This window comes from Engystomops pustulosus, chromosome 4 (genome assembly GCF_040894005.1).
Source record: "Engystomops pustulosus chromosome 4, aEngPut4.maternal, whole genome shotgun sequence".
NCBI classification, from domain to species: domain Eukaryota; kingdom Metazoa; phylum Chordata; class Amphibia; order Anura; family Leptodactylidae; genus Engystomops; species Engystomops pustulosus.
This window is the reverse complement of record NC_092414.1, coordinates 12,205,044-12,220,760: the sequence shown is the minus strand read 5'-3', so window position 1 is coordinate 12,220,760 and position 15,717 is coordinate 12,205,044. Positions and strand designations below refer to the sequence as shown.

General features: G+C 44.6%; 1 protein-coding gene across 1 annotated transcript; it reads right to left on the bottom strand.

Annotated features, from left to right (window-relative positions):
- Positions 1-1,358: 1,358 nt before the first annotated feature.
- STRA8 (stimulated by retinoic acid 8) lies at positions 1,359-9,123 on the bottom strand. Its single transcript, XM_072150554.1, has 9 exons — positions 8,996-9,123; positions 6,727-6,925; positions 6,532-6,607; positions 6,369-6,453; positions 6,125-6,280; positions 5,177-5,438; positions 4,995-5,071; positions 1,954-2,059; positions 1,359-1,843 (listed from the first exon to the last, which is right to left on the bottom strand). The coding sequence occupies exons 2-9, from the start codon at positions 6,895-6,897 to the stop codon at positions 1,766-1,768; spliced, it is 1,011 nt and encodes a 336-aa protein (XP_072006655.1). The 5' UTR covers positions 6,898-6,925; positions 8,996-9,123; the 3' UTR covers positions 1,359-1,765.
- Between the last annotated feature and the right edge of the window lie 6,594 nt (positions 9,124-15,717).

Sequence of the window (15,717 nt, the reverse complement as noted above, 5' to 3'; positions counted from 1 at the left end):
CCTTCTGCTGCTGATCATTGGGGGGGCAAAGGGTCTCCTTTCTATAGGGGTTTTTCGAAAGTTGGGCGACACCTCCAGTAATGGCTGAGATGTATGATGTCATTCAGAATCTGTTATCTCTATGGGGAACCAGATTTGAAAGGACTCACGCATGTGGTCCAGTGTGTAATCGTAGCCTCGAGAATGTTGTTGTTAGTAGCAGCAGGACTGTGGGATATAAATCTATACTACTGGATTGTACTGAGGGTGTGTGTCCTCACACTGCTGTGCTCTGTGCATAGTATAGTCTCTGGAGAGATGTGTAATCAGACCTTTGTGTATGTTGTTAGTAGCATGAGAACAGTGAAAATGGTGTGTCCTCACACTGCTGTGCTCTGTGCATAGTATAGTCTCTGGAGAGATGTGTAATCAGGCCTTTGTGTATGTTATTAGTAGCAGCAGGATACAGAAAAATGGATTTATATTACTGGATTGTAGTCCCTGGGGGCGTGTCCTCACACTGCTGTGCTCTTAGCACTGTTCCATGAGCAGCTTCACAAGCCATCCCCTCTGCTGTACCACAAAATGAGAAGCTTCAGGATTATACTGGGGGCGTGTCCACACACTGCTGTGCTCTTAGCTCTCTGCACTGAACTCCTCCTTAGTCCCTCCCCTTTAGGGGTGGAGTTCAATGCAAAGTAATTAAAAAAAAAAAGCATTTGAATCCCATTTGATAAATAGGTTTTTAATGAAACTTTTAACAGACAGATTCAACAATGACGTGACACATCACAAAAAAGAAAAAAACTCAACGGTTTGCAAGTTTTTGGAAAAGCTGGGTGATATATGCAACCAGTTACCCAGCTTTCTCGGAAACCTGACAAGAAAATCCGCTTTGATACAAACTGTACTTCCTTATCACAACTGATTTGCTGTTCAGGCTTCAGGGAAAGCTGTGTGGTGACCAATATGGCTTCATTTTGGTCCAAAATGGTACAAATATTATCAGGGCTCAAGATAAGTAGAGTTATGTTAGCAATTCTGGCCACAACCCAGCTTTTCCAGAATGCTGAATGGCAAATCAATTTTGTTGCACAGAGATAAGTGGTGTCTGTATTGCAACATAAGAAGTAATAGTGGCCAGGAGTTGTATCTGCATCTAGAAAAGCTGGGTGATGACCACTACAACACCTTTACAAAACCAAGCTGTTCCAGAACCCTGAACAGCTAATCTAACTTGCCATTCAACAATATAGGGAAGGGAACATTCATCTCTCTATAATGGAGCAAATTTGCCATTCAGGGCTCTGGAAAAGTAGAGTGGCCGCTATTACAGAACTCCAAATGGAAAATTGACCTATTAGTGTAGTAATATATAATATAATCAAAACAAAATAACAAAATATGACACAATGGTTGTTCAATAATCAAACCAATGGTGCAATGGTGGCCATATTGTCTGCCACCCAACTTTCCCAATGAACTGAATATCAGTTTTGATGAATTATTGTAGAGGGGGAAAAAAGGGATCGGAATAATCAAATATAACAAATTAAACCAACATTATGACAACAAAGTATCAAAAACTTATAAACTTTTTTCTAGATTTCTCCAAGTTTTTTTTTTTTTTATATATAAATATTTCCTATAAAACTTTTTGGAATAAATAAAACTCTTAACTTTTATATAAATAAGAATAAATTAGAAAAATATAATAGCAGCCAGAATGTCCTGAACGGAGACCCCAATGAGGCGGCTGCTGTAATAAATAGTAGGGGGCGTCTCCTCAGAGGTCGTCTTCATCATCGAAGGTCTCTGTACATCTCAGCAGCACCGACTCGTAATCACAGGGGGGATCCGGCACCTTCACAGCAGATAATACAGAGTATAATGCGCTAAATACATTCCCCCCCCCCCTCCAAAAAATCTTCTTTGTTTAGTTCAACTCAACCTTTCTCATCATCAAAAACTTACCTCCGGGCGAGAAGAGAATTTGGCCCTCAGGAACTGAGAGATGTGCAAGTACAACTGATCATCACCTTCACCATTCCCCAGGGGGGAACTCTCAAGTGGAGGACTCCTGCAAAACACACATATATACTCCAGAGCTGCACTCACTGTTCTGCTGCTGGTGCAGTCACTGTGTACATACATGACATTACTTATCCTGTACTGATCCTGAGTTACATCCTGTATTATACCCCAGAGCTGCACTCACTATTCTGCTGCTGGTGCAGTCACTGTGTACATACATGACATTACTTATCCTGTACTGATCCTGAGTTATATCCTGTATTATACCCCAGAGCTGCACTCACTATTCAGCTGCTGGTGCAGTCACTGTGTACATACATGACATTACTTATCCTGTACTGATCCTGAGTTACATCCTGTATTATACCCCAGAGCGGCACTCAGTATTCTGCTGCTGGTGCAGTCACTGTGTACATACATGACATTACTTATCCTGTACTGATCCTGAGTTACATCCTGTATTATACTCCAGAGCTGCACTCACTATTCTGCTGCTGGTGCAGTCACTGTGTACATACATGACATTACTTATCCTATACTGATCCTGAGTTACATCCTGTATTATACTCCAGAGCTGCACTCACTATTCTGCTGCTGGTGCAGTCACTGTGTACATACATGACATTACTTATCCTGTACTAATCCTGAGTTACATCCTGTATTATACCCCAGAGCTGCACTCACTATTCTGCTGCTGGTGCAGTCACTGTGTACATACATGACATTACTTATCCTATACTGATCCTGAGTTACATCCTGTATTATACCCCAGAGCTGCACTCACTATTCTGCTGCTGGTGCAGTCACTGTGTACATACATGACATTACTGATCCTGTACTGATCCTGAGTTACATCCTGTATTATACACCAGAGCTGCACTCACTATTCTGCTGGAGGTGCAGTCACTGTGTACATACATGACATTACTTATCCTGTACTGATCCTGAGTTACATCCTGTATTATACTCCAGAGCTGCACTCACTATTCTGCTGCTGGTGCAGTCACTGTGTACATACATGACATTACTTATCCTGTACTGATCCTGAGTTACATCCTGTATTATACTCCAGAGCTGCACTCACTATTCTGCTGCTGGTGCAGTCACTGTGTACATACATGACATTACTTATCCTGTACTGATCCTGAGTTACATCCTGTATTATACCCCAGAGCTGCACTCACTATTCTGCTGCTGGTGCAGTCACTGTGTACATACATGACATTACTTATCCTGTACTGATCCTGAGTTATATCCTGTATTATACCCCAGAGCTGCACTCACTATTCTGCTGCTGGTGCAGTCACTGTGTACATACATGACATTACTTATCCTGTACTAATCCTGAGTTACATCCTGTATTATACCCCAGAGCTGCACTCACTATTCTGCTGCTGGTGCAGTCACTGTGTACATACATGACATTACTTATCCTATACTGATCCTGAGTTACATCCTGTATTATACCCCAGAGCTGCACTCACTATTCTGCTGCTGGTGCAGTCACTGTGTACATACATGACATTACTTATCCTGTACTGATCCTGAGTTACATCCTGTATTATACCCCAGAGCGGCACTCAGTATTCTGCTGCTGGTGCAGTCACTGTGTACATACATGACATTACTTATCCTGTACTGATCCTGAGTTACACCCTGTATTATACTCCAGAGCTGCACTCACTATTCTGCTGCTGGTGCAGTCGCTGTGTACATACATGACATTACTTATCCTATACTGATCCTGAGTTACATCCTGTATTATACTCCAGAGCTGCACTCACTATTCTGCTGCTGGTGCAGTCACTGTGTACATACATGACATTACTTATCCTGTACTAATCCTGAGTTACATCCTGTATTATACCCCAGAGCTGCACTCACTATTCTGCTGCTGGTGCAGTCACTGTGTACATACATGACATTACTTATCCTATACTGATCCTGAGTTACATCCTGTATTATACCCCAGAGCTGCACTCACTATTCTGCTGCTGGTGCAGTCACTGTGTACATACATGACATTACTGATCCTGTACTGATCCTGAGTTACATCCTGTATTATACACCAGAGCTGCACTCACTATTCTGCTGGAGGTGCAGTCACTGTGTACATACATGACATTACTTATCCTGTACTGATCCTGAGTTACATCCTGTATTATACTCCAGAGCTGCACTCACTATTCTGCTGCTGGTGCAGTCACTGTGTACATACATGACATTACTTATCCTGTACTGATCCTGAGTTACATCCTGTATTATACTCCAGAGCTGCACTCACTATTCTGCTGCTGGTGCAGTCACTGTGTACATACATGACATTACTTATCCTGTACTGATCCTGAGTTACATCCTGTATTATACTCCAGAGCTGCACTCACTATTCTGCTGCTGGTGCAGTCACTGTGTACATACATGACATTACTTATCCTGTACTGATCCTGAGTTACATCCTGTATTATACCCCAGAGCTGCACTCACTATTCTGCTGCTGGTGCAGTCACTGTGTACATACATGACATTACTTATCCTGTACTGATCCTGAGTTACATCCTGTATTATACTCCAGAGCTGCACTCACTATTCTGCTGCTGGTGCAGTCACTGTGTACATACATGACATTACTTATCCTGTACTGATCCTGAGTTACATCCTGTATTATACCCCAGAGCTGCACTCACTATTCTGCTGCTGGTGCAGTCACTGTGTACATACATGACATTACTTATCCTGTACTGATCCTGAGTTACATTCTGTATTATACTTCAGAGCTGCACTCACTATTCTGCTGGTTGTACTCACTTTTATACAAGAGAACCACCTATTCACTTGTAGCAAACATCCTTTGTTGCAGTTTTCGATATAACTCAAGACCAGTATAGAATAAATATTTGCACGGTCACTACATTCTATATATGACGCTTTGAGGACACCATCAATAACCATCTCTCCCCTTACTTGAGTATATAGCACCTTACCCCTGACCAGAAAAGGTCTGGTTTACGCCACAATCTAGGAATTCAGAGGCCACATCCAACGCATCGTCAAGAAGAATCTAAGGACGCAAAAAGAAGGCATCTTATTGTAACAAGAACAATTCAATTCACTGACAGCAAGCAGGGGAAAAGAAAAATAAAAGTTTCTTGTCATCAACACTTACATCCTCAGGAGTAGAGGACAGAAAGGAGCTGGTGGCCTCCTGACTCTCCGCGCCACTGTCTGGTTTACCTCCGCTGGTGCACACAGCAGTGTTCCTGGCCTGGATTAAGCATTTCTGGTAAATGCTGGTCCTCCCGTCCTGACGAAGCTCCTGCCACAGACTAGAGATGGCTCTGGACACTATGGGATGAGTGACCTGACCCGGAGACACCACTCTGTTCTCTACCAACATGTCTACTGTCTGCCTATAGAAGTCCAGGTACCTGGAGGGGAACACAGATACAGTGACTGCACCAGCAGCAGAATAGTGAGTGCAGCTCTGGAGTATAATACAGGATGTAACTCAGGATCAGTACAGGATAAGTAATGTCATGTATGTACACAGTGACTGCACCAGCAGCAGAATAGTGAGTGCTGCTCTGGAGTATAATACAGGATGTAACTCAGGATCAGTACAGGATAAGTAATGTCATGTATGTACACAGTGACTGCACCAGCAGCAGAATAGTGAGTGCAGCTCTGGAGTATAATACAGGATGTAACTCAGGATCAGTACAGGATAAGTAATGTCATGTATGTACACAGTGACTGCACCAGCAGCAGAATAGTGAGTGCAGCTCTGGGGTATAATACAGGATGTAACTCAGGATCAGTACAGGATAAGTAATGTCATGTATGTATACAGTGACTGCACCAGCAGCAGAATAGTGAGTGCAGCTCTGGAGTATAATACAGGATGTAACTCAGGATCAGTACAGGATAAGTAATGTCATGTATGTACACAGTGACTGCACCAGCAGCAGAATAGTGAGTGCAGCTCTGGGGTATAATACAAGATGTAACTCAGGATCAGTACAGGATAAGTAATGTCATGTATGTACACAGTGACTGCACCAGCAGCAGAATAGTGAGTGCAGCTCAGTTCATATTTACAAATTATTACATTTACCTTTCAAATTCCAGGACCCCCGGTGATGATCTCTCAGTAGAATTTTCTATCTTTAATTCCTCCACCGCTTCTTCTAGATCTTTCTGTACTTCGGGGTTCAGGTACAGCAGTACGGGGTCCACCTCGCTCTCCTCCATGGTGACATTATTTTGACCTCTTACGTGAAAAAGACAATGTTGCACACTCAGCGTTCTGGCTGTGAGGTCAGAGATCCTCATTGATGACGTGTCCCTATATCACCCACCTCTGCCCGCTCCCGATGAGCTGTAAGTATTCCTCCTTGATGTCCTCCAGGCTGCAGGAGCCGCCGCCCTCGGTGATGATGTCACCTATGACATAATACAGGCACGTGACATCACACAGACGCCATAGACGTAGGATCCTCTATACTACACACCCGCGTTCACCTTTCATCTTCAGCAGCGAGTCCAGCGTCTGCTCCAGCTGCAGGATGTATTGCTTGGCCTGCTGCAGCACCTCTTTCTGGAATATAAAAGATAGGGGATCGGAAAGGAACTTACAAATGTATGGAACGAGTTTGTTGCAAGTTACATTATTCTGTCACAACAATGTAGCAAATATCTGCCCCCCCCCTCCTTTACCCTCGTGGCTTGTGTGTCGCCTTCCGGGAACACGGTTTCCCTCAGTTGTTGGATGAGCTGGGTGACGGACGCCGCCCTCTGCGTCCGGGGTTTCCGCTTCCTCGCCGGGCGTTTGCCTCCGTCCTGCTTGTTTCTGGCTTTTCTGCTGCTTCCTTCACCAGCTGCGTCCATTCAGGCTGCGGACACGTCCCACGTACGTCTGTAGGAGATGCGAATACGTATCAGAGGGTTACGTGTAGGCTCCTGTAAGTGCGCATGAAGCGGTGGGTCGAGAGGAGAGATAATCAAAGATTCGCTGAAGCTGCGCTATGCGAATGCTTATGTTGGGGGGTCCCGAGGGGTAGTACAGGGGACCCCCTGTCTGCGAATTCTTATGTTGCGGGTCATGAGGGGTAGTATAGGGGACCCCCCTGTCTGCGAATTCTTATGTTGCGGGTCATGAGGGGTAGTATAGGGGACCCCCCTGTCTGCGAATTCTTATGTGATGAGTCCATTCACGTCTATGGGGCATAAGTGACAGCCACATAGAGGTAAGTCAGAATTTCATCCCCCCTATGATCCCATCAGTCAGACCCCCGAAGTGACCCAAAACATATTCCTTATCTCTGTCTCTGGGGTTCAGTCGTCCCGTTCAAACAAAATCCATCACGATAAACCAGAGACACTCAGGGCGTGTCCACATGTTGATGATATTGGGCGGAGACAAATAATTGAAAGGTGCTGCTCCCCCTCCCAAATTTACTCCATTCAAGGTTTGGGAATCCACTCATAGATCCAGGCACCATGACTGTGGTAATCAGCTTTTTAAATTATGCTAATGAGTCTGGAGTGCTGTGTGTGTGTAAGAAGTGTTACCAGATCTCCTCCGTGCTGCAGTTTCCCTGGCTGTTACACAGTATAGGAGCACTTCCCCTCACAATGGGGCTCATTTACTAAGGGCCCCGCGGACCGCACTTTCGTCGGATATCCCGACGATTCCAGTTTTGCACCACTGGGACAGGTATTTAGTAGGCGAATGTGTTGCACGTGATTGGATTTTGGCGCATCAGCGCTGGTTTTCGTGCGACACAAATTGGGGGGCGGGCCTTCGGACGATTTAACTTCAAAATTGTGTCGCAAGCCAAGCACTTACATGCACCGGGAAGAAGAAGGTGAACTCCGGCGGATCTGGGAAGCGACACATGCAGGATATCGGGCGCACGATCTTCGTGAATCGCAGCAGTTATCCTCGTCGGACAGACCACATCAGGGATGGCACAGGGACCGGGTAAGTAAATGTGCCCCAATGTGTGAGATTACATCAGGCAGAGGGAGGGGGAAAGTGCTGAGGGCGAGACAATGTAACAGTCTGTGAAGCTACAGCACCAAGAGGCTCTGGTTACACCCCTAGAAGCCCTTCAGACTCATTAGCATAATTATAAAAGTTGATTTTAGAAGGACGGGGGCCGTGGATAAGAAATATAAGCAGATTACCACAGTCCCGGTGCCTGGATCTACGTGTAATGTCCCTGGTTTATCAGGATGGATGTGGATGGGAGATTTTCTCACTTCAGACACTTTATTATAAGGATGTAAAACATTAAATTATAACAAAATATACTGGGGTTTTTGTTCGCTCCATACTAAAAAAAAAAAACTTAATGAACCCCCCAAAATTTCCGACTTAGGGTGATGCCACACATGGCGTTTTGTACCCGTTTTTGGCTCGTTTTTTAAGCAAAACGTATGATTTTTGCTTAAAAACGGGCCAAAAACGGATTCAAAACGCTATGTGTGGCATCACGCTTATACACAACCGTGCCGAAGACTCCTGCCATCACCATTTTTGAGGGTTTTTTGGGCTAATGATAGTTAAATATCAATAAATAAATCAATTCTGGTCTCGCCGCCTTCGTGCTGCGCCGCAGAACACGGGTCACGTGTTATTTACGCCACAAATAACACGGAACAAGAAAAAAACAAAAATGTAACAAAAAATTTACGAGTTGCAGTATTTTTTCATTCCATAACCAATTATTTTTGTGTCCAAAAATATGAGGGCGGGAAAACAATCCTACCTGTCCCACAGGTAACAAGCCCTTGTATGAGAATGGGAAACTGACAACACTTCAGGGACCACTTATATAAGGCTGAGGAGCTTCCCCTTTATGAGTGTTTTAATAGGAGGGTTCCTATAGGTAAGGAGACACATAAAGGACTTGACATGACAGAGGAACATACAACATGTGACACAGGACCCTGCACATACATGACGCGACAACGTTCTCACCACACACAGCGGAGACAACAGCGCTAGGACCTGCGCGCCGCTCCGCCGCCCGAGCCTCGCTGAGGAACCCGCGGAATTCCAACAACAGCTGACGTCATCCGCGAGGACGAATCACGTGAAGCTCCGGCTCCGGGGAGCAACGCAGTGACGCGATGGAAACCCGGACATCCAATCCACGTTCGGGAGCGCGGGCTGCGCAGCCAATCAGAAGAGCCGAGGATGTTAACAATGTATCGTGTACTGCGGGGGCCGAAGGGGGAAGAGTTCTACAGGAAAAGGGCGGGAGAACTCTGAGGAGATACAGGAGGAGGACACGTGACCCGCCTCATACATTCTGTATATGTGTCATATAGATATAAAGATGAGGGAGGAATCACAGTATATACCCCAGCACTGCCAGATACCCCAATACTGTAACCACACAGTGATGTCACAGGACAGGGATAATACACACAGTGATGTCACAGTACAGGGATAATACACACAGCGATGTCACAGTACAGGGATAATACACACAGTGATGTCACAGTACAGGGATAATACACACAGCGATGTCACAGTACAGGGATAATACACACAGTGATGTCACAGTACAGGGATAATACACACAGTGATGTCACAGTACAGAGAAAATACACACAGTGATGTCACAGTACAGGGATAATACACACAGTGATGTCACAGTACAGGGATAATACACACAGTGATGTCACAGTACAGAGATAATACACACAGTGATGTCACAGTACTGGGATAATACACACAGTGATGTCACAGTACAAGGATAATACACACAGTGATGTCACAGTACAGGGATAATACACACAGGGATGTCACAGTACAGAGATAATACACACAGCGATGTCACAGTGCAGGGATAATACACACAGTGATGTCACAGTACAGGGATAATACACACAGTGATGTCACAGTACAGAGATAATACACACAGCGATGTCACAGTGCAGAGATAATACACACAGCGATGTCACAGTACAGGATAATACACACAGTGATGTCACAGTACAGGGATAATACACACAGTGATGTCACAGTACAGGGATAATACACACAGTGATGTCACAGTACAGGGATAATACACACAGCGATGTCACAGTACAGAGATAATACACACAGCGATGTCACAGTACAGGATAATACACACAGTGATGTCACAGTACAGGGATAATACACACAGTGATGTCACAGTACAGGGATAATACACACAGTGATGTCACAGTACAGGGATAATACACACAGTGATGTCACAGTACAAGGATAATACACACAGTGATGTCACAGTACAGAGATAATACACACAGTGATGTCACAGTACAGGGGTAATACACACAGTGATGTCACAGTACAGGGGATAATACACACAGCGATGTCATAGTACAGGGATAATACACACAGTGATGTCACAGTACAGGGATAATACACACAGCGATGTCACAGTACAGGGGTAATACACACAGCGATGTCACAGTACAGGGGTAATACACACAGTGATGTCACAGTACAGGGATAATACACACAGTGATGTCACAGTACAGGGATAATACACACAGTGATGTCACAGTACAGGGATAATACACACAGTGATGTCACAGTACAGGGATAATACACACAGCGATGTCACAGTACAGGCATAATACACACAGCGATGTCACAGTGCAGAGATAATACACACAGCGATGTCACAGTACAGGGATAATACACACAGCGATGTCACAGTACAGGGATAATACACACAGCGATGTCACAGTACAGGGATAATACACACAGTGATGTCACAGTACAGGGATAATACACACAGTGATGTCACAGTACAGGGGATAATACACACAGTGATGTCACAGTACAGGGATAATACACACAGTGATGTCACAGTACAGGGATAATACACACAGTGATGTCACAGGACAGGGATAATACACACAGCGATGTCACAGTACAGGGATAATACACACAGTGATGTCACAGGACAGGGATAATACACACAGTGATGTCACAGTACAGGGATAATACACACAGTGATGTCACAGTACAGGGATAATACACACAGTGATGTCACAGCACAGGGATAATACACACAGTGATGTCACAGTACAGGGATAATACACACAGTGATGTCACAGTACAGGGATAATACACACAGTGATGTCACAGTACAGACACAGTACAGAGATAATACACACAGTGATGTCACAGTACAGGGATAATACACACAGTGATGCCACAGTACAGAGATAATACACACAGTGATGTCACAGTACAGGGATAATACACACAGTGATGTCACAGTACAGGGATAATACACACAGTGATGTCACAGTACAGGGATAATACACACAGTGATGTCGCAGTACAGGGATAATACACACAGTGATGTCACAATACAGGGATAATACACACAGTGATGTCACAGTACAGGGATAATACACACAGTGATGTCACAGTACAGGGATAATACACACAGTGATGTCACAGTACAGGGATAATACACACAGTGATGTCACAGTACAGGGATAATACACACAGTGATGTCACAGTACAGGCATAATGCACACAGTGATGTCACAGTACAGGGATAATACACACAGTGATGTCACAGTACAGGGATTATACACACAGTGATGTCACAGTACAGGGATAATACACACTGTGATGTCACAGTACAGGGATAATACACACAGTGATGTCACAGTACAGGGATTATACACACAGTGATGTCACAGTACAGGGATAGTACACACAGTGATGTCACAGTACAGAGATAATACACACAGTGATGTCATAGTACAGGGATAATACACACAGTGATGTCACAGTACATGGATAATACACACAGTGATGTCACAGTACAGGGATAATACACACAGTGATGTCACAGTACAAGGGTAATACACACAGTGATGTCACAGTACAGAGATAATACACACAGTGATGTCACAGTACAGGGATAATACACACAGTGATGTCACAGTACAAGGGTAATACACACAGTGATGTCACAGTACAGAGATAATACACACAGTGATGTCACAGTACAGGGATAATACACACAGTGATGTCACAGTACAGAGATAATACACACAGTGATGTCACAGTACAGGAATAATACACACAGTGATGTCACAGTACAGGGATAATACACACAGTGATGTCACAGTACAGAGATAATACACACAGTGATGTCACAGTACAGGGATAATACACACAGTGATGTCACAGTACAGAGATAATACACACAGTGATGTCACAGTACAGGGATAATACACACAGTGATGTCACAGTACAGGGATAATACTCACAGTGATGTCACAGTACAGGATAATACACACAGTGATATCACAGTACAGAGATAATACACACAGTGGTGTCACAGTACAGAGATAATACACACAGTGATGTCACAGTACAGAGATAATACACACAGTGATGTCACAATACAGGATAATACACACAGTGATGTCACAGTACAGGGATAATACACACAGTGATGTCACAGTACAGGGATAATACTCACAGTGATGTCACAGTACAGGATAATACACACAGTGATATCACAGTACAGAGATAATACACACAGTGGTGTCACAGTACAGAGATAATACACACAGTGATGTCACAGTACAGAGATAATACACACAGTGATGTCACAATACAGGATAATACACACAGTGATGTCACAGTACAGGGATAATACAGTGATGTCACAGTACAGAGATAATACACACAGTGATGTCACAGTACAGGGATAATACACACAGTGATGTCACAGTACAGGAGTAATACACACAGTGATGTCACAGTACAGGGATAATACACACAGTGATGTCACAGTACAAGAGAATACACACAGTGATGTCACAGTACAGAGATAATACTCACAGTGATGTCACAGTACAGGGATAATACACACAGTGATGTCACAGTACAAAGATAATACACACAATGATGTCACAGTACAGGGATAGTACACACAGTGATGTCACAGTACAGGGATAATACACACAGTGATGTCACAGTACAGGGATAATACACACAGTGATGTCACAGTACACATAATTATGTCACAGTACAGGGGTAACACACACAGTGATGTCACAGTACAGGGATAATACACACAGTGGTGTCACAGTACAGAGATAATACACACAGTGATGTCACAGTACATAGATAATACACACAGTGGTGTCACAGTACAGAGATAATATACACAGTGATGTCACAGTACAGAGATAATATACACAGTGATGTCACAGTACAGGGATAATACACACAGTGGTGTCACAGTACAGGGGTAACACACACAGTGATGTCACAGTACAGGATAATACACACAGTGATGTCACAGTACAGGAATAATACACACAGGGATGTCACAGTACAGAGATAATACACACGGTGATGTCACAGTACAGGGGTAATACACACAGTGATGTCACAGTACAGGATAATACACACAGTGATGTCACAGTACAGGGAGTATACACACAGCGATGTCACAGTACAGGGATAATACACACAGTGATGTCACAGTACAGGAATAATACACACAGTGATGTCACAGGACCGGGATAATACACACAGTGATGTCACAGATCAATATATGTATTTCTTACTCAAGTATAAAGCTACATGAAGTGATAAAAGGTTATATTTTCCCCTTTTCTCTCTGTATATACACATCATGTGACATAAAGTGCGGCTGGGCACAGCGCTGGGCTCCCTGTATACACGGTCCTCTCTCTGGATATACACATCATGTGACATATAGTGCTGCCGGGCACAGCGCTGGGCTCCCTGTATACATGATCCTCTCTCTGTATATACACATCACGTGACATATAGTGCTGCTGGGCACAGTGCTGGGTTCCCTGTATACATGATCCTCTCTCTGTATATACACATCATGTGAAATATAATAAGGCTGGGCACAGCGCTGGGCTCCCTGCATACACGATCCTCTCTCTGTATATACGCATCATGTGAAATATAGTAAGGCTGGGCACAGCGCTGGGCTCCCTGGTGTGCTCTCTCTGTATATACACATCACGTGACATATAGTGCTGCTGGGCAGAGCGCTTGCCTCCCTGTATACACGGTCCTCTCTCTGTATATACACATCACGTGACATATAGTGCGGCTGGGCACAGCGCTGAGCTCCCTGTATACATGAACCTCTCTCTGTGTATATACACATCATGTGAAATATAGTAAGGCTGGGTATAGCGCTGAGCTCCCTGTAGTGCTCTCTCTGTATATACACATCACGTGACATATAGTGCAGCTGGGCACAACGCTGGGCTCCCTGTATACACGGTCCTCTCTCTGTATATACACATCACGTGACATATAGTAAAGCTGGGCACAGCGCTGGACTCCCTGTATACATGATCCTCTCTCTGTATATACACATTACGTGACATATAGTGCGGCTGGGCACAGCGCTGGGCTCCCTGTTTACACGGTTCGCTCTCTGTATATTCACATCACGTGACATATAGTAAAGCTGGGCACAGCGCTGGGCTCCCTGTATACACGGTTCGCTCTCTGTATATTCAAATCACGTGACATATAGTGCGGCTGGGCACAGCGCTGGGCTCCCTGTTTACACGGTTCGCTCTCTGTATATTCACATCACGTGACATATAGTGCTGCTGGGCACAGCGCTGGGCTCCCTGTATACACAGTTCGCTCTCTGTATATACACATCACGTGATAAACAGTGTGGCTAGGCACAGCGCTGGGCGCCCTGTATACACAGTGCTCTCTCTGTATATACACATCATGTGACATATAGTGCTGCTGGGCACAGCGCTGGGCTCCCTGTATACATGTTCCTCACTCTGTATATACACATCACGTGATATATAATAAGGCTGGGCACAGCGCTGGGCTCCCTGTATACATGTTCCTCACTCTGTATATACACATCACGTGATATATAATAAGGCTGGGCACAGCGCTGGGCTCCCTGTATACACGGTCCTTTCTCTGTATATACACATCATGTGACATATAGTGCGGCTGGGCACAGCGCTGGGCTCCCTGTATACATGGTCCTCTCTCTGTATATACACATCTCGTGACATATAATAAGGCTGGGCACCCTGTATACACGGTCCTCTCTCTGTATATACACATCACGTGACATATAGTGCTGCCGGACACAGCGCTGGGCTCCCTGTACACATGATTCTCTCCCTCTCTGTATATACACATCACGTGACATATAGTGCGGTTGGCTCCCTGTATACATGATTCTCTCTCTCTCTCTGTATATACACATCACGTGACATATAGTGCGGCTGGGCACAGCGCTGGGCTCCCTGTATACACAGTCCTCTCTCTGTATATACACATCATATTACATATAGTGCGGCTGGGCACAGCGCTGGGCTCCCTGTATACACAGTCCTCTCTCTGTATATACACATCACGTGACATATAGTGCTGCCGGGCACAGCGCTGGGCTCCCTGTACACATGATTCTCTCTGTATATACACATCACGTGACATATAGTGCGGTTGGGCACAGCGCTGGGCTCCCTGTATACACGGTCCTCTCTCTGTATATACACATCACGTGACATATAGTGCAGCTGGGCACAGCGCTGGGCTCCCTGTATACATGATTCTCTCTCTCTGTATATACACATCACGTGACATATAGTGCGGCTGGGCACAGCGCTGGGCTCCCTGTATACATG

Coding starts and splice junctions, on each gene's coding strand:
- STRA8 (XM_072150554.1), bottom strand. CDS start 6,897: ATGGACGCAGCTGGTGAAGGAAGCAGCAGAAAAGCCAGAAACAAGCAG. Junction 6,281..6,368: donor CTCATCGGGAGCGGGCAGAG/GTGGGTGATATA, acceptor TTTTCACGTAAG/AGGTCAAAATAATGTCACCA. Junction 1,844..1,953: donor AATTCTCTTCTCGCCCGGAG/GTAAGTTTTTGA, acceptor TCTGCTGTGAAG/GTGCCGGATCCCCCCTGTGA.